A 19,992-nucleotide genomic window follows, 5' to 3' on the forward strand; every position below is an offset into this window, starting at 1 on the left:
TGCTGACATGGTTTTACTTTGACATTGAAAAAAGTTTGTTGTGCAGACAAGAAAACAAGGGAAATTACTCTTCATGTGTTTTTATTGGTGTAAAAATGCGATACTTCTGCACATTTTAAAATGACACCAACATTTCTTTTTACCTCCCCAGTTTTTGTAATATTAATGACACAGGAAACGTCATATATTGCGAAAACATACAACAAAATGCAAATTAAAAGAATGCAAAAGATACAGTTAATACAAAAACATGTTTATCTTAAATCACAGTCATGGATTTTATTTGTGATATTACAGTGATCATTATATACTGTGTGTTTGCAACAGTACATTTTTAAGAAGAGATCACAACACATAAGACAATTGTATAGTAGTTTTTTTTATAGCACAGTATACAATTAAAAACATGAACATTATCCAAATACCATAATAATATAAAACAATGACCAAGTGCTAACAATTTACATCAATGAGTTATTTTGAAAAATAACAGTTTTTTTGTCAAAAAGACCCATCATCTACAAAAGATTTAAGGCCACTGGCTAAATACAAATGGAATAAAATTGCAAATTATTAAAAAAACAAAAACAAAAAAAAAACACTCAAAGTCCCTCTTCTTTTACTAGATATTCTGGGAGAGTCTGAAAAGCCGTAACAGGTACAGTCACTGGAACCGTCAGAGATATGGTGCTGGGCTCAACGGTGGACGGAGAAACCTCACTGGGGGGCGGAGGGGAAGGGAGCGGGTCTGTGTGAATGATGTTCATGTCGGCGAGCTGCGGGGCGGCTGCGTGAGTCCGTAAGTGCTTGCGAAGGTAGGCGGCGAACAGAAAGGCTTTGCCACAGTGGGGACAGCTGTGAGGTTTGCTGGTGGAGTGGATCTTCTGGTGTTTACGCAGCCCCGATTTGTTGAGGAAGCCTTTGCCGCAGCTGCTGCAGACGTGGGGCCTCGGCTTGGGGTGCTGCTTCTCGTGCTCCTGCAGGTCTGCCAGCTGCGCGAACTCTGCCTGGCAGGTTTCGCACACGTGTGAACCCAGTGGCACAATTTTTGTAACAGACGAAGGGGTCGAGTCGATGGAGTGGAGGTTTTCGTGGGCCTGCACTTCATCCCAGGTACCAAATGTAGCATCACAGTGAGTACAAGAGAACTGAGGGAGAATTGTGTGGGCAGTAAAGCCTGCTGCCGACCCTGCTTCTGTCTCCTGCTGTTGTTGTTGCTGTTGCTGCTGCTGCTGCTCGGACTGCTCAGCTAGGTGAGTTCTCTCATGTTTGCGCAGGCTCGAGGAGACCACAAACGACTTCAAGCACTCCTCACATTTGAACGGCCTCTCTCCAGAGTGCACGCGGCGGTGCTTGTTGAGGCTGGAGCGCTCGGTGAATTTCTTGTCGCACTCGGTGCACGAGAACGGCCTCTCGTCCGAGTGGACGAGCATGTGGCGCCGCAGATCCCAGGACGCCACGAAGGCCTTGTCGCAGCTCTGGCATTTGTACGGCCGCTCTCCGGAGTGAACGCGCTCGTGCACGGCCAGGTCAGCCGGCTGCCGGAACCTCTTGGAGCACTTGTCGCAGGGGTACGGTTTGAAACCTAAGTGGGCTCGCTGGTGCCGGCGGAAACTGGAGGGGTCCGAAAACATCTTGCCGCACTGTGGGCAGAGGAAAGGCTTCTCACCAGAGTGAGTGCGGAGATGAGACTGGTAGGAGGAGAGCTGAGTGAAGCCTTTACCACACTGCTCGCACTGGTAGGGTTTATTCTGGGAGTGGATGCGCTGATGACAGGCCAGCGAAGAGGAGCGGGAGAAAGCCTTGCCACAGTCCGAGCACAGGTACGGCTTTTCTCCAGTGTGGGAGCGCTCGTGGTTTTTAAGATCCTTCAGCTCGGTGTACGTTTTTCCACACTCATCACAGGCATACGGCCGATGGCCCTGGTGGTTCCTTCTGTGTTTACGGAACACCGAAGGATCGGCAAAACTCTTACCACACTCAGCGCAGAAGTATGGCTTCTCTCCGGTGTGAGAGCGCGTGTGCACCTTCAGTTTGGACAGGGTGGGGTAGCTCTTGGAGCAATGGCGGCACGAGTAAGGGCGCTCTCCACTGTGCTGTGTCATGTGGATCCTCAGGCATATGGCCTGCATGAAGGCCTTTCCGCACTCTGTGCACACAAAAGGCTTCTCTCCGGTGTGAGAGCGGCTGTGGTTGCGTAGCTCCGTGGGAGTCTTGTAAGCCTTGTGACAGTCGGGACACTGAAAGGGACGCTGGGCTGAGTGCGTGCGCTCGTGCTTCGAGAGTTGAGCCTTGCTCGAGAATGTTTTAGTGCACTCAGAACACGCATGCTGCTGCTGACTTTCCTTTGCATGCGCCGAAAGCTTGTGGCCGCGCAGAGCCGACAGACTCTTGAAAGTCTCTGTGCATGCAGAGCATTTGAAGAGGGGTTTGGTCTTCGGAGGCCTGCCTCTGCCTCGCTTTTTTGCAGGCTGATCCCTCACCCCCTCTTCCTCTTGTTGGCCCTCTTCATCCTGAGCAGGGGGGGTGTATTGCTCTACAAGAGGTGGGCTGCCAGGTTGAGGAGAGGCCATCTTTATGTCTGCAATGAGATTATATTTTAAACACACACATCTGTAATATTAATTCAAATAAGCAGATCATCAGTACTAAAATATGAAAAACTACTCATGAGGCCGGAGCCTTTTATGTGAATGTAACGAGCAGATCATCAGTGAAAGTGTCTGATGATGCACAATTTATTTATTTTCTTAAAAAAGTATATTCCAGTCAAATAATTATAGGAATATGTGGGTGTGCATTTGATCACAAAATGGCTGGCATTAGGACCTCAGGGACAATAAGCTAACCGCTTTGATGCCAAGGGAAGTTGGCGATGCAATGTCAGAGATCACAGTGCACTGACTAACTGACATGTGCCGGGCCGGAGACAAAACAACAACAACCAAAAAAAAAAAAAAATGAAAAAAAAAAAAGAAAAGTCAGTAAGATGGTATAGCGAAAAACCGGACACACTGCGTACGTAAACGTTTTTTTGCTAGCTTGCTCGCTAAACATTTTTTACTAACTCAAAATGGCTGGCTTTAGGACCGGCTGCACCAATTCACTCGACAGTGCCATCATCACCACAGCCGCGGCATGGATTTACCTCACACTAGCTACCTCTGCACGTTGCGTGCATTAGAAAAAAGAAATGCAGTTCTTACCAGAATCAGGACATTAAAGGCTGGTCGATAATGCCTCGGCACGCCGCTGCATTTACTGTGAGACACGGTGATTGCTGTTGACTGGCTGCGGGACGGGGGACGGCTCTAGGACCATGATGACGACAGCTCTCGGCAATCCAAGTGTGCAACCATTTTTTTTTTTTTTTTTTTTTTTTTTTTGCGTTTAATGATAAAATATCGAAATAGGCTACTTAATAAACGTATAGAGTCCTCGCTGTCAAAACACGGGAGACACAATAAAAATAGAAGATTATCTGCCATATGGGAGCAATGGTTGCTAGTGCTGCTCCCTCAGAGGCAGAGCTAGCAGTGTCCGCTAAAACTGACGTGTGAAAGAGTTAAATTACTTTAGATATCCCTTAGATATTTCGTGGAAAGCAGCAGCTTAACGGGATATTGGCTTTTTTCAGTATCTGCTTTGGGAGTAAGTCAGCGTTGATCCCTCAAAGGTTAATAATGAAACATTTCGCCCACATAGTTACTCGTTAGGGGGGAAGTATTTCTCTGCTGCACATTTCCTGTTCCCTAGCAACAAGCGCAATGTGGAAATGGGGATGGAAGGAAAAAAAAGACAATTGAAGAAAAGGGGGTTGTCCTTTACATACAATTAACGTCTTTTAAAATAATGAATGAAGATACATTTTCAGGGGTTGCCTTGAACAATTACTGCTGCAGGTATAGGATTTTTCAGCATTGGATGTCGTTTTTATTCCGCATTACAAAACGACTTATCTGCTTTTTGGTGCAATGTTTGTTTAGCTAGCTGTGGTGGTGCTAGCTGCTAGCTCGTATACGTTAGCTCACGTATGGCCGATCAAAATTGCTGATAAACCTGCGCGTTTTTCCTAAAAAAATGACAATGAGTGCGCGTTTGTGTATTATGTTCAAATTGGCGGAGACTGTAGGAGTATGCAGTTGAATTGCAGTTAAAGTGGGAGGGGTTGGTCTCCCGGTTTATTGACATAGCTAGCTCAGTTAGCCTGGTGGTGCAGAAATGTAGCAAAACATGTCAGGTATTCTCTCTCTCTCTCTTTTTTTTTTTAGAAGTTTCTAGATCACTACCATCACGGTAATAAGCCAGTCTTTGGTGGTCGTTGCCTACTAACAGAGACGCGTTAAACTAACACCTGATAACTGTTTTAGGATATTGTTATTGTGAGGGGAAGAAAAAATAATTTATCCAAGCTTAACTTTTTGAAAAATGTCATGAGTTGTCTCTAGCACAATATATACATGACTTGGCTGTTTAAAAGCGAACACAGTTTCACAGTGCTAACTGACATATTTTTTTTTCTTTTTCTTTTTTTATCCTCAACAGCTCAGTTTGCCTGCTTTTCCACAACTGAAGTCCTTCTCCTACTCGCGTGGAGCCACTTTTCCCTGCAAAATTCCAGGACCTTACACCTTACAACTTCTTTTTGTTTGGATAAAAACGAAACGCAGCTAATGCATTTATTTCCTGCATATTCCCATGCTTTGTGTCTGCTGCACTTAATTCAATCTTTATCTTGTAATGGCAGTGCAAGACCCAGGCAGGACAACAGGTTTCCCTTGCAAACAATGTGGCATGGTATGTCCCAATATGCCCAGTCTACTGGAGCACATGGATGCTCATCTTCAACAAGATGAAGAGCGCAAATTCAAATGTGATGAATGTGGACGTGGTTATAGACATGCTGGTAGCCTAGCTAACCACAAAAAGACTCACGAAGTAGGTTCTTTTCAGTGTAACATATGTGGTAAAGAAAACTCTAATGCTCTGGCCCTCAAGAGTCATCTCCGGAGCCACACGTCACCAAAAAAGTATTCCTGTGCAGAATGTGGAAAAGCTTTTCGTCTGGCATCACAACTGTCGACACACAAGAGGGTTCATCTTGCCAGGCGGGCAAAGGAGCAGTCTTACAGGAAGGTAGACATGGAATATTCCATTCCTCAAAATAGAGAGGTATTTGAAAATGAATACCAAGATCATCTTAGTGAGCACTCTGCCAGTGTTGGGATCTCTACAGAAAACAGCCCATCTGAGGACAAGTCGGACGTTATATATAACGCACAGTCGGAGAACTCGGAGGATGCAGTGGATCGACCGTTCAGATGTGATTTGTGTGACAAATCATACATACATCATCGAAGCTTGACTAATCATAAAAAGACTCATCAAGTAGGAATGTTTGAGTGCACAGTGTGTTTCAAACTGTTCAATAACATGGCTGCCCTCTACAGCCACCAGAGAACTCACAAGTCAAGAAGCGAGACGAACCACGGTTTAATAGACGGGTTATACACAGGCGCACCACTGGACCAGTTTTCACCTCAGAGCCAAGATGCTCCTGTAAATTTTTGTCATTTGTGTCAGGTACTTTTCCCCAATGATGAGGAGTTTCAGGAACACATCCAAATGCACAACTCATCATCTCTGTCATTTGGGTTGCAAGAAACTTTGTCTGAAAACCATAACCTTTCATATGATAACAGTATTGCTTCACCTGGATCTAATTTCTATGTGTCTCCTGTAAACAACATTCCTTCAGCGGCATCCATGGATGGATGCTTTGATCAGACACAGGAGAAGATTAGAAGTAATGGCCACGTGTACTTGGACTGTTCCAATAATCAAACCCCATCTTCCAATTGCACTCAGGGAGAACCCCCAGTCATGGACACAGACACTCTCAGTCCTACCCTGATGCCTGAAACTGAAGAAACCTCAGCTGTAGATTCTGATGAACGTCCATTCAAGTGTCAAATCTGCGGTAAAAGCTACAGACACTCTGGGAGTCTCATCAATCACAAAAGGTCACATCAGGTTGGGATTTACCAGTGTTCCATCTGCAGAAAGAACTACCCTCACCTGGCTGCCCTTAAAAGTCATCTTCGTCTCCACAAAGGTCAGGCGTCATCTTTTAACCTCAACATTGAAGGAGACTGGCTCTCCTCAGAGCCTCTGACTATGGATAACCAACAGGGCTGCTTTTCTTCCCAAGACGAGGAGCAGGGCAGCGCTCACGCTGTGCTTGGTAATGATCAGGAGAATGTAGTTGACCACAGCGCTGGAGTGTTGTACCATGAACAATTTAATCAGGACTTTTCCCAGGATATGACTTTGCATCTACCTCACAATGAACTACTGATGCAGAGGCACATGTGTGCGGACTGTGGTGAGACTTTTGCAAATATTGCTGGGATTAAATCTCACAGCTGCCCACTGCTGCAGCAGCACCACGACACTGTTAATGGTGACTACGAGAACAGTATAAACTTCCAGGCCAGTAATGGTCGATGTGACACTGAAAATCCAGAAGGTAATGTGGAGTTCCATGGTCTGAACGGTAACCATGACCAAAGTTACTTTGAACAAAGCTTTCATGAAAATGTGAGCAGTGACCAACTGAATGGTGACGAAGAAGATAACACAGACGAGGAAGATGATGATGGAGATCTTTTTCAGTGCTCTATATGTGGCAACAGCTACACCAGCATGAGGGCACTCAGGAGCCATCTCCGAGGGCACACGCAATCACATGGTACTCCTCCAAGTTCCGGCCCTTCGTCCATGTCCTCCCACGAGGAAGTGAAAGAGGACGAGCCAGGCGAGATGATGATCTGTAGTACATGTGGGGAAAGTTTTGCGAATAGGCAGGACATGACTACTCATCAGCTTCTACACAACAAGGACCAGGTTAATGATTTACATATATGCAGTGATGTTTCTGGAAGCAAGGAGGAACCACAGAACATCATCTGTGGCAGCTGTGGCATCTTCTGCACCAACTACCATCATCTTGAAAATCACGGCTGTGCAGCTGAGAGGCAAGATGAGTTAATACACACTAAAGAGGAAACAAAAGTGAATGACGTTGCGCAGCATGAAGACACGAGCCTCGTCAGTGAAACTGTAGAAGCCGAGGATCGACAGTACAAGTGTGATCAGTGTGGGCGTTCATATAGGCACGCCGGCTCCCTCCTTAACCATAAAAAGTCCCACAAAACAGGTGTATTCAGATGCCTGGTGTGCCAGAAACGCTTCTACAACCTGTTGGCTCTTAAAAATCACCAGAGATCCCACTTTGACATCAAGAGGTTAGTTCAAGCAACAACACACACCATTAATTTATGTAAAGATGTCTGTTGCAAATTACTAATGCATGCTGCAAATGAAAAATAACTGTTATGTAAAAAAAATGCAGCTCTCCGTGAAGTCAGTTTTTTTTGTGACACAGCTGTGTTTAGTCATCAGGGCTTTACTCCTTGTGTGTTGAATATTCCCTGTTTTGCAAACAAATATGCCTTGTCTCCTCCTCCAGACATACTTGCCATGAGTGTGGAAAAGCCTTCAAAATCCAAAAGCAGCTATTGAACCACCTGAGAAGGCACAAAGAGAACCAAGCCAAAATCCAAGAACTCAACAACCAGATCCAGGCCCTCATGCAGATGAATGGGTCCAGGTCAGATGGAGGAATGCAGCCCTTATCTTCAAATGCCAATCAGGCTTTTACCTCTGCTCGGCACTGCAAGAAACTGCCTGAAAGGAAGGAAGGACAAACGAAGATGGAGACCCCCGTTAAACTGGAGGATGCTGGCGACCAGCGACCTTTTGCGTGTGACCAGTGTGGGCGTACATATCGTCATGCAGGAAGTCTGGTCAACCATAAAAACTCCCACAAAACAGGTGAATATTACTGCTCTGTTTGTAACAACACTTACTCTAATCAACTAGCAATGAAGAACCACTTGCGCACACACTTTGCATATAAAAAATACACTTGCCAAAACTGTGGAAAAGGCTTTCGGGGAAAGAAGCAGCTATTGGGCCACGTCTGTGCAGATCTCAGAAAGGACAGAGCTGGAGGAAAGAGGCGCTTAAAATCAAAAGCCTTTAAGTGTAAGGAATGTAAGCAGGCATTTCTCTCTGTTGACCAACTGGCAGCCCACACTTGTAATAGAACCTCAGGCAGCAAGGATTCGCAATCAAACACGTCTTCAGATAAAGAGGAGCGCCCTTTCACGTGCAACATATGTAACCGCAGCTACCGCCATGCAGGTTCACTGTTGAACCACAAAAATACTCACAAGACAGGACATTTCAGCTGCACGTTCTGTTCCAAGCCCTTCAGTAACCCCATGGCTTTGCGCAACCACACACGCATCCATACGCAGAAGAAAAAGTACGTATGTCTCACGTGTGGAAAGGCCTTCCGACTCGCCAGCATCCTGCACAACCACCAGAGGATCCACAATCGGGTGGCGAGTCACTTCAGCTGCACCGCGTGTGGCAAAAGCTTCCAGGGCAGGTCGGGCCTGAAGAGGCACCGCTGCCGGAGAGGTCAAGAGAACGGCACACGATCTGGAGTCCAGCAGTCAGACAGGGGAGACAAGTGCTTCACGTAAGTTTCTGTCTTTTAGCCGACATTGTCCTAGTTTTTATAATGCAGACTAAAACCTAACTGATGAAGCTGCCAGACTAATAGAGCAAAAGTATTTGACATAAGTTTGCACTTGTTAAGAAACAGAATTACCATTGACCCGACGAGTGCTGAGAATGTTTATTTTAAACTATGTGATGTCTATTGCTGCTTTAATCTATCTGGATTGCAGTTTCTTAGGAATTAATTCCCAACCCTGTCCCTTACCTCACTGCAGGTGTGACCTGTGTGGGCGCTCCTACCGGCACGCTGGCTCCCTCCTCAACCATAAAAAGACACACTCCGAAAACCTCCACCACTGTACTTTGTGTCTCCAGACATTTCCTGACCCTCTTGCGCTGCAGTTACACTCCCAGATGAGGCGTCACTGCTGCCCCGAGTGCGGCAAGACTTTCTGTCTGGTCGCACACCTTCAGAGCCACATGGAGGTGCACTCAAAGGACCGGGCTGCAGTCTGCAGCCTCTGCCAGCAGAGCTTTCCCAATACAGCTGACCTCCAGGAGCACCATGCCGTGCACCACATGGCCCAGGGCCCCTATCGGCAAGGTGTGGATGAACCCATGAATAACAACCTCCACTGGGACTCAGGAGTAAGTCAGTCCATGGGAATGGGTGGCATGCACAGCGAGGTTCCACCACCTTTGTCCCATATTCCAGGAAACATCACCGATTCACAGAAGAATAATGACACTACAGAGGAGAAGAGCCACGTCTGCGAGCACTGTGGCCGCACTTACCGCCACGCCGGCTCTCTTCTCAACCACAAGAACAGCCACAAGACGGGCTCCTTCTTCTGCTCCGTCTGCCAGAAAGAGTTCACCAACCTGATGGCTCTCAAGAACCACAAGCGGATTCACACGGAGCCCAAACGATACCAGTGTCTGGAGTGTGGGAAGGCTTTCCGCGTATCCACTCAGCTCATATGTCATCGGAGGATACACACCAAAGAAAAGCCTTTCGCCTGCCTGCTGTGCGACAAGAGCTTTTCCAGCAAGTCCAACCTGCGGCACCACCAGAAGATGCACCAGAACAACCAGACCTACGACTCCTCCTTTAGCATGGATGCTAACACTTTTATGGACCTAGACATGGGCTCCTTCCTTTAAAGCTGTACTTCAGAACATCTAGAATAAGATATTTAGCTCTTATTTATCCTCCTATCAGTAATTGTAAAAAGAAGTATTTTTTGCAGAAAGTGTTCCATGGTCCTGACAGAAACTCTTTCAGAGACACGCACATTTCATACTGACTTCCAGTCTTACCTCCACAACAGATAGTGACACCACTGAAAACTATCCAGAGGGTCTTTTGGTTAGCTTGTAATAAGACTTGAATGCTTTACCAACCAGGTCCACGTAAGAACATTAAAACTGATGAGACGTTTTTGTAAAACAGTACTGTTCTTACTCTTGCTACTTATATTTGTGTTCAGTGCCTCTGTTTGTTCCTTAGGAAACAAAATATACAAACTATATTTATCTGAATCATTTTGTTAGCTTTCTGTCAGCGTTGAAGGACTGCTCACCGTACTTCTCACATAGGGCAAGCCTGTATTTTAAGTCAAATACCTCTGGGTGTGTCTGAAGGTCCATGAAATCATATTATCAAGTAAATAGTTGTACTGCTAATAATATGGATGACATTGTATCCTAAAATGGATGTATTTGTTAATTTATTCTGTTGTTTTATGTGCATATTATATATGAAAAAAACCTGAATGTTGTAAAAAAACAAACAAAAAAAAAACTATCTTCTAAAACTGTAGCCTTTAAGGAACTCTCATTCTCATAAGTTGAACTCATTAGTTCTCACCACGGCCAGGAATGAAAGAGCCACGGATGACGTGTTATTGTCTGCGCTCAGGGTGAACCTTTTAAAGGAAGATACCTGATGTGTTTAACATTGTAGATAATCAGTTTCTGAACTGAGCATAGCATTTTATTTTCTCCACTTGTGCCATTTCGACACGTTAACTCATCAAATGGTTGTGAGAGTCACTCCCAACGTTTAGCTGTGCATGCCGTAAGCCACCCTGAACCTGTGAGAAGCATCAGTCATGTTGAAGTGCCAGTGCCTAAAATGTCAGTCGATTGTAGCAGTTTAATGTGAACAGACCTCCTTCTCGCTCATCCTGTCATCCAGATTTTATGTAGTAATATATATATTTTTTTCCCAATTTATATCTGGATCAGTAAAAACTTCTACCGTGGGATGAAAGTGGTTCCTTTTTGCTTTTAATTTCTTTCCGCCTCAGAGATGCTATATATGAGTCAAACTGGTGCGTGTGTGTGGTCAACATACTTAACTCCTGCCAAGCACAAGTATTAATACAAACTTAACCGAGCTTTATTATCAAGAACGAACCGGTTTCATCTTCATTAACCACTTAATGTTCTGTGAAAAATGTGCAATTACTGATTCTCTGTTTTGTTTTTGTTTTTTTTATGCCAAGTTGTCAGATGTGCCTGTTCCTTCTGTGGTTTCACGAATCAGGAGTCTCGCAACACAGGGCCTTTGTTATTGTAACAGTCTAAGATTGTTTTTATGCCTCATACATTTCATGTTCATATGTTTGGCACTGGTCAGAAGTATGAAATACCTCCAACGACTGCTACTTATTGCCTCATACAGCTTAATTGTAGAGTACACTGTAGTTATCTAAGACACATAGAAAGGAGGAAGCTTTTCCTTTGTAGTTTGCGTAGGCTATTTCCTCCACAACAATGTAGTCTCTGCGGTTTTTAAGATTTATATTTGCACATGTTTAGATGACACTTGTAGCCTAGGGATGACGGGATGTCTATGATAATTTAGAGCGCGGTTGTTTGTCAGGGTTTGACAAGCAGCGAGACCTCAGCTAGTTTTCGGGTTTTAATATTTTAAGCAATACGCTTTTCATTTAAGTGCATGAAGTTAACAGATCTCATTCGTTTCGTGTTGACTACCGTGGCAGAGCCATTCAGCACCATCGCAGATTGCCATTTGGTTACATTATTCACATGTTACTTATAGCGTTTCAGATGAGCTCATTAACATATTTTCATAAGCCACAGTAGCCTGTAAAATGTAAAACAACCTTAAGTTCAAATATTTTTGTACAACGTTCTCATCTCCTTTGGCACTTAACCTCCACACTCCTCCTCCTCCATCGGTCACTGTCACAGACTGTTCATGTGTTGATTCTCAGAGCTCTGTAAATACGAGAAGGAAAATGACGGATCTCTTAACATTTGCAGCAGGATTTTCTTCACCGGGAGTAATAACTGCTAGAATAGCTATTGTGTTAAAAATTAAAGGAAAAAAAGAAAAGCATATACCACACATTCTGATTTATTGGATCTCCAGAGTATCTCCTCAGTATTTAATTCATATTTATATAACTATTTTGTCACTCTGAAGCGTAGATTTTTACTTCTTTGTTAGAACTTAGTTTAGGATATAAGACAATTATTTAAAAAAAATAGCTGAAATTAATTAAAAGACTTGGAAAATATGATGTGTTTGTCTCTGATTCTTCCAACTTTTGTAGTTTGCAAATGAATAACGCATGCAGCACTGAAGAGAATTGTCAGTTTTATTGTGAAAATACATCTGGTACACAAAGCAGTTATAAGATTGCATTAGGTAAAGGAAGCCAGTGCATGTACAGTTACAGTATATACAAGAAGAAATAGAAAAATGAGAGAAAGAAGCAGGAAATGTTAGTTATTGCTTAGTAACGTCACTGGCTGGCCTGGTGGAAGTGTAACGAAAGCCTTCACTGGAGTCCCTTTAAAAAAATGTGCTTCAATCTCTCACAGTGGATGCATTGCAACACTGTGAGATACTCAAAAAATAAATAATATAAACTTTTAAAAAAAAAAAAGAAAAGAAAAAATCTGTATGTTAAACGTTTCTCTAATTTTGCTGCCAGAGAGCAAGCGGTCCACCAACAAAGCAGACAGATCCGGAGCGTGACCTGAAACATTGTCGTGTGAGTGTGACGGATTTCAAAAAACAGCGGCCCCATTCACCGTGGTTCCTGCCGCCTTTTAGGAAATCACAAACAGACTTCACTATTACAGAGGCTTTTTTGTTTGCCTTGACGCAGATCTGAAAGGATTTAGCAGATCAGAGTTAGCAAACGCTGTGATTGCGAAGCTCCACCTTAAACTCTTTTTTTTTTTTGAAGTAATTTTCTTCAATACAGTACATTCCTCGCAACATTCCCACATGTTAGCAGTTGGGGATTTCATGTCTAGTGTTTCAGGCATCCTGTCCTGCGAGCGCCCGGGACAGTCATGTGAATTCAGGGCTTCTTACAGACAAAAACTCCATCCACTCCATTAACATTAAAACAGACAATGACCTGCAGTGAAGGTCTGCGTTGGTCTCAGGAGACCCGGTAACAGTGCATGAGTCAGTTTGCTACCTCGGTCGACAGCTTTTTATGACTGTATCAGGCCACTAAAAAGAACACGGAGGTACTGGCAGGGACAGAGGCAAGAATACATTTCACCAAAAAGTAGCTACATTCAAATGGCCTTAATGTGCTGATACAGTATGTCTTACTCACATGGGATTTATCTGTCAGAGACAGTTGTGGTAAATGTTCGGCAGATAGATCCAGTCTAACCCCGCTGAGTAGCTGGGTATCAAACTGCAGCCCAGCTGGAGCTGGAGCTGTGTTACATTCACTGGAGTCCTGCTGAAAAAAAAAAAAAAAAAAAAACAACCCCAGCACAATACAAAACAGGAGCTTGGACTGTAGTTTTGTCTTAATTATGAATCCGACATCTGTCAGGGTCTTCCAGATGCACTTAAATGAAGTGAAGTATAAAGGCACTCAAACTCTAAACATGATACCACTAGTTATAATGCTGTTGCTATTTCCTACGGAGGTGCGAGAGTTGCGCTCCTTTGCAAGTCCCGAGTTCACTGAGCACGAGCGCATCTCCTCCTCACCCGACAGTCTAATAAATTAAAAATGGTCCAAGTGTGGCCCGGGGGTGCGCGCACCCCGCAGTCGGAGCGTAACGTTCGTCGTCCAGAGGTTCCTCCACCTGGCTCCTAAGCGATCGCTCCGCGGCTCGGTCACATCTGTTTGCAGAGGATGATGAGGCTGTGGAGGCAGAGGCAGTGACTCAGTTCCCCCACATCATCGCGCTGACATCATTTTAAACAATGAACAATTAAACATTGACAAACAGTAAACTAGGATTAGGGCCGCTTTGTCTGCTGTGCACACAGGCAGAGTATTTTACGAAAATGTGCGAATGCGCACCGAAACCGATGCGGTCTGACACACGATAGGTTGGTGTGTGTCACTGGCAGATTCACAGACAGTCGCCCACGAACTCGGTGAACTGCGTGGGGGCACTGACGGACAAGTCATTCGAATTCATATATCAATCATCGCCGTCTCTCAAGTTAAAAGAAAAAATGAAAATGACACCTACTGAGCTGTTTATGCTTGATAAAGTGGCCCCGCCGTTTCTTCAATGGGTTCTGTAAGAAAATCGAGGAAAAACAAAATGACTTGTAATGACGCGACAAAACATTTGTCATATCAGGAGGTTAGTAACACTGGTGATGACGAGCAGATGTTAGACAGTTTTCCTTCTGTGACACGTTAAACTGCCCCGAGCGTTTAAGGGTTTGTTTTCTCTGAGTACAAAATATCTTCTGCGGCATTTCATGTGGCTTTTGACACAGCTGCAGAATCTTCACACCAAGAAACATAAACTGCACGCAGCGGCCGGGTGTTTACCAAGAACCGCTTTGCTCCAGAGACTAAACTATATGTAGAGGATTACTTAAAACCATGTGGCTGTGTCATTAATAATTCAGCCTCCCTTGGAGGAAACATTAACATATCGTTTCCACCTCTGATACACTGCAGAAGATCTTTAAGTGAAGGCACGTGAAAAAAACAACAAAACAAACAAAAGCAAGAGAACTTTCTCTCGGGTCTTACCACGTAAAGGCCGCTTGTGGGACTTGCGTCGATGCACCATGACCCCGATGATCAACGCAGCGGCGACCAGCACAACAGCCAGCACAGAGAAACTGGTGATGGCAGCCAGCTTCCACATGCCCGACGTCTCGTCCACGGATTTACCTGTTCAATGAGTCGACACAGAATAAGAGGAGCTTCAGCTTCGACTCTGGCTGAAAAATTTCCAGTCAATTTGTTAAAAGTGACTGGACTAAAATATTGGAAAGAAACGTCAACAAATGACAAGCGATTTTTGGTTTTCATTGTACAAACTGAGCAACCAAGTACTGGCGGCCATCTTTGTTTAGAAATCTTTCTTTTTTTGTCCAGTTTTTAGAGCCTGATACGAATTTCTTGCCAAATGTAATTGTGTGACTCTCGCGTTATTCATCTACAACAGAAGCGTGATGTGAATCTAACTCACAGGTCTTCAACAGGGGGTCCGTGACCCCTAGGGGGTCCGCGGAGGTACGCGGAGGGGCGACGCAAAATCTTTGGTTGATTAGACATTTTTCTTTCTTTTTTTCCTTTTGTTTCTTTTTTTAAATTCCCCCCACAATTTTCTCCCACAAATGTAAATTTCTTTAAATACGCATTAACATGAATCCAACATATTTCTGTAAAGGGCAGCTCGTCCCCATCAGCCAACTACTGAGGCTTCTTTAGCTGTCAGTTATTTATACGTACAGCAGAGGTACTTTTTTGTCAGGTACGTTTACAGCAGGTGCGCGGCCACCCTACTGTTGCACATATTTGAAATAAAAAATGAATATCTGAACCTGTGTATTATTTGAATAGCTTAGTACTGAATGCAAAATGATAATAATAATAATGTGTATTTATAAATGGCACTAGGCTGAGTTTAATATAAAACACATATGGTAGGTAGGGGGTCCCTACTTAATCGTGTCATCATAGTGTTGAAGACCCCTGATCTTAACAGATAGTTAGTGTCATACTTCGGTTGTGGCTGATGTCATGTTAGATGTGATTCAGTGTCTTACATGTGTTGCATGACGGGATCTTCGGGTACTGCTTGCATGAAGAGCAGGGCAAGCAAAGGTCCAAGTCTGAGTTCCAAAACTCTGAGCTGCCACACTGACCTAAACACAGACAAGCAGATTTTCAAGTAATCATGACATTTTATATTTTGTTTTCACACACACACATCTTTTGTGTAGGACTATTACATACTCCGACTAAAAAAAAACCTTCTCCACGTAATGAAAAGTCGAATAAAGGTGAAAATGTGTTCAGACCAGAGCCGACAGTAAACCGTGTGCCCTGGCCATGAACCGAGATGCGCTTTTTCTTTTTCTTCTCACAAAAGGAAACTGGGAAATTCCTCTTTGGTCGAGACTGCTGATGCAACCCCAGTGCCTGACAGAGAATTAGTCAGTCGCTTTAGGGGCACGAACAGGCAGAGGCCGCGTGTGAAGAGCAGGATGTGTTTTCACAGAGTGCTTCCGCTGAATTGTTTCAGCCGCAGTGTACATGTGCGACTTCCAGAGAATAAACGAACGCCGCGTCTCAGTGAAAGACGTCGATGGCGGTTTGGCTAAGACAGAAAGTGTCTGCCTCCAAAGAAAACAGTGGAGAGCTCTGTCTCTTTTAATGGCAGCCAGACGGCTGATCTGAGATGCTGAACATTTCGGCTTACAAGTGGCGTGCATGCAATTAACACAACAGGGCCTTGCGTGGAAGTGGCAGATATTAAACCTCCACAAAACAATAGTCCAGTAAAAAGCTGAGTGAAACAAAGTCACACGTGACAGAATCACAGATACTGTTAAAAGGAAACAGACCTCTTGATACTAATCCTTCTTCCTTCTCGGTGACAGACACGTATTTGCATAGACAACTGCTTTGTTGCCCGCAATTATAACAAGGAACAACCGCAAGCTTCAATTGAGTCATCATCTGTGGCAACTTTCACACTCAAACTTGCAGCTTTAATCATCATGAAAGCAATACCAAAACCAGCGGAGAGGCGAATCTGACGTAAGGCGGAGCGAGTTAAATGAATGTGTGGGAACCTGCTCCAGTGACTGCCTCGGCAACAACAACAGATAAAGAGATTTTTTTTGACAACAGGGCGAAACTGACGTGACCGGGTTACAGGTAAATGAAACGAGGAAGCGGATGAAAATTGAGTCGACGTGCCCGGAAACCTTCCCGAAGCCTGTCGTGTCCCGGCGTGCGGCGGTGACATGCAGCGGAGGAGGACACACAAACGCAGCATTGTGAGAGCTCTCACGTCCCTCCAAAGGCGCAATAGTAGCTCACTCCAGTCTTTTTGTCCCCTGAGATCTGCCGTCACATGTCGAGATGCTGCTGCCTCTTAATAGGGATGGAATAAAGTGTGCTAACAATAGCGTTTCGTTGTTGTGTCTGGTCAAATGCAGCTAATTTTAAGACCCTTTGAAATGCTTTCAACGCTGCAGGGAACACTGCTGAGTTCTTGGATCTTCTCTAATCCTTGTCAAACACTTGACGATTTGGTTACTTAATACACCACTAAGGATTGCATGAAATTAGTTACTGTCAGTCACTGAAGGGTGAAGTGGTACAGGTGTGACTCTCTCTTTGATTCATTTGTTTCTCTCATATTTAAAGTCTAGAAGCTTGAAGGTGAACATATTCTAGGAGGCATTGAGGGTTGCTGTTTCTTTTTTATTTGAACCTCCTGTTTGGGCAAGTGTGAACACATGACTCTAAATAAGCAGAGACCCTTGTGACTCGGTGGTATCTTTATGTCAAACTAGGACCGGGCTGTTTTTGGTGTGGGAACGTGCTCTAACTACCAGACGTGCTCCTCAGATCTGAGCTACATTCCTCCCGCAGTCCCCTTTTCACAGCAGTTATCTTGACTTGTCACAGCAGGGAGAACCAAGGTGCATTCATGGTGGCTCATTGTCCCAGTGAGTCAGACCTCCCCTTGGAGGAATGCGGGACCTTCTTCCTGTGTTTAGTTTCTTGCTCCTGCTCCAGACGCATCTGACCGATTTGGAGCGAATGTCCTCACGTGGTTCGCAGTGATGCGTTTAGGTCCACCCGTACTTTGCGTGAAAAGAAACCCAACTGAGTTGGATCAAAAGACGCAAGCTGAAGGTGCATAGTAACAGTCCTCTCAAGGAAAAGCAATATGAAACAGCCTCTGTCATGTCCCAGCCAAAACCACTAACACAAACTGAATCTGACTTTGGAAATATTTTAGATTCACTTTTCTCGTGACTCACAGCCAGAAGACATTCAGGGTTAGGTCTGAATCTAAAATCCAGAACAATGTGCAGTGTGTGAATTCCTCGGTACAGGTCATTGCTAAAGCAGCTGCAGTCACAAGCCACCTGCTCAGAAAGTCATGTTCGAGGCATTTTGACCTCTAACTCCGTGATTATATTACAGCCACATGTTCGGCCCCCCGAGACTCTTTGTCCTCCGCAGCCAGCCTGCCTGCAGAGCTGGACTGACTCATTTTATAGCCGTGGTCACAGTAAAAAATGTGTCACACTCCTTGTAAGCCTTTCTCCTGATGACTTCAGCCCTACGTCATCCAGCTGGACTGGAGCTCTGGGACTGAAAAAGTAACTCATCAGAGGAACTCAACCTTGACTGCCGGTTGACCCCTTTTGTCTCTCACTTCACACCACAACGTGGAACTTTCTCATGAAACTGCAACATTTCTCATTGCCGAGTCTCTCATTATTCATCTTTTAAAAATATATATTTTACTCTCACACATTTTTTACACAAACAGCCTTATGGACCACCACACGTGTCTGTTGAGTTCCGGCGCGTAAAAAAAAGTGGGAAACAAGAGCAAGTCTGGAGGTATTCTCTGCGCCCCTGATATGAAGACCTTGGAAAGTGTCAGCACCTAGTCCGAAAAGGGGCTGTTTTGGGGTGTGGGGGTGCGGCGTTTTGTCACGAACTGGAAAAGGGGGTGGGTAGATCAACATCCCATGTCCAGATGTAGAGAGGGTTTCACAGAGATCAAACGTGGTTTGAGCTTAGATGTGGACTTACTCAGTTTAAATGGTTAATAAAAAAGTTTAATTATTAAAGGATTCATGTTCTGGTGTTCTCCAGTGGGGTTAAACTCCACAGAGCGGTGGAAACGCAGTCTAAAGCTATCCCCCGCCTCTCCTCCTCCTCCCCTCTTTTTAATGTGTGTGTTTTCTTTAGAAGACACTAAAAATGTGCAAGATGGACACAGGCGGTGTACTCTTTCCATGTGTCCTGTCCTTCTCACCGAGGGGCACGGATGGATGGGGTGAAATAAGGCGATCGGAATGCGGAACCGGTGAGAAATGCAGCTGGTAAAGGAAGCGGCTCTGTAAGCAGAACCACTATCTAACTCCGTTTGAGGGAGCGCAGACCCCCAGACTCACATCCATGTTCACAGAAAACAAGGCTAAACTTTTTTTTTCTTTTTTTTACTCTGTTTGTCATAGTGAAGAAAACTCAAAGAAAACGACAGTCGCTTAAACGACATGCGTATTAAGTCTTAAACCCTCATAAAAGTTAGTTTGTAAAAAACATAAATAAAAAAAAATAAAAGTACTCACTTTTCTGTGCGCTCACGCCGTGGAGGCTGGCCGCGGCCGCTATAATAAGTCCGCACAGCGCGCAAAGAGCGTTGGAAGCCATGGTGTCTGCGGGCGAAAAGCTGCTTGCTGTCGGCTACACAATTCCCGAAAGTTCATCTGATTAACAATCCGTGCTGGTTTTCACCATGGAAAAGCGAGCATCAGAGTGAGTCATACGGAGGAGTCTGCGCCTTGTTTTAATAGCGCACACACCCACGCTAACAGTTCAACTCCTATGAGTCATTTCCTATGTACTGTACTGCTCGGATTCTCTGTGCGCACTCCCCGACTCACAGGAAACTCCTCTGCCATAGTGTGTGCGGTTTAGCTAGTTTCAATTCGTGAAAGTTTCAATCAAACCGCTTCAGATAGTAGTGTTTCACAGCGTATATTTCATATTTTTTGCGGACACACCCTGCCCCCCCCCCTTTACTCCTTCAACCCGGAGAGGCTGTGTAGTCTGGACTTAATAGTGTTCTCATTGTTATTACCACGCCTGTCGACGTCATTCCATGCTTTCTGCCAAAAAACACAACTCTCTGGCATGAGTGCGGGTCCCATACGCAGAAGAGGAACAGCAACTGAGGCAAAAACAGATGACAATCACCAAAAAAAAAAGAAAAAAAAAAGAAAAAGCGATCTGCTTTTTTAAATCTTTGGGGAAAGTCTGCTAAGAGATAAAGCTCTCATTATCTCTGCCCGCCTGGATGCCCTCTGCCGAGAAAATGTATCCGTGATGTCCTTGCTTTTGGAAACTGACATTTGAATAGTGAGCG

The 19,992-nt window shown here is 44.6% G+C and overlaps 3 protein-coding genes across 5 annotated transcripts; 1 reads left to right on the top strand and 2 right to left on the bottom strand.

Annotated features, from left to right (window-relative positions):
• Nucleotides 1–64: 64 nt before the first annotated feature.
• On the bottom strand, nt 65–3,356 carry znf668 (zinc finger protein 668). The gene is made up of 2 exons (XM_047609566.1): nt 3,207–3,356; nt 65–2,581 (listed from the first exon to the last, which is right to left on the bottom strand). The coding sequence occupies exon 2, from the start codon at nt 2,571–2,573 to the stop codon at nt 603–605; it is 1,971 nt and encodes a 656-aa protein (XP_047465522.1). The 5' UTR covers nt 2,574–2,581; nt 3,207–3,356; the 3' UTR covers nt 65–602.
• Nucleotides 2,678–12,502, top strand: znf646 (zinc finger protein 646). 3 transcript variants are annotated; one of them, XM_047609562.1, is made up of 4 exons: nt 2,678–3,018; nt 4,546–7,307; nt 7,532–8,611; nt 8,868–12,502. In XM_047609562.1, exons 2-4 carry the CDS (start codon nt 4,741–4,743, stop codon nt 9,754–9,756), a joined length of 4,536 nt encoding a protein of 1,511 aa, XP_047465518.1. In that variant the 5' UTR covers nt 2,678–3,018; nt 4,546–4,740; the 3' UTR covers nt 9,757–12,502. The 3 variants fall into 3 exon arrangements, with proteins under 3 accessions (XP_047465518.1, XP_047465517.1, XP_047465516.1); XM_047609561.1 differs by lacking the exon at nt 2,678–3,018 and adding an exon at nt 3,212–3,347; XM_047609560.1 differs by lacking the exon at nt 2,678–3,018 and adding an exon at nt 3,359–3,902.
• Nucleotides 12,207–19,589, bottom strand: LOC125022694 (tumor necrosis factor receptor superfamily member 12A). The gene is made up of 5 exons (XM_047609568.1): nt 19,196–19,589; nt 15,632–15,730; nt 14,607–14,750; nt 14,089–14,137; nt 12,207–13,751 (listed from the first exon to the last, which is right to left on the bottom strand). The coding sequence occupies exons 1-4, from the start codon at nt 19,275–19,277 to the stop codon at nt 14,097–14,099; spliced, it is 366 nt and encodes a 121-aa protein (XP_047465524.1). The 5' UTR covers nt 19,278–19,589; the 3' UTR covers nt 12,207–13,751; nt 14,089–14,096.
• Between the last annotated feature and the right edge of the window lie 403 nt (nt 19,590–19,992).

This window comes from Mugil cephalus, chromosome 16, assembly GCF_022458985.1.
Source record: "Mugil cephalus isolate CIBA_MC_2020 chromosome 16, CIBA_Mcephalus_1.1, whole genome shotgun sequence".
In the NCBI taxonomy this organism is placed as follows: Eukaryota; Metazoa; Chordata; class Actinopteri; order Mugiliformes; family Mugilidae; genus Mugil; species Mugil cephalus.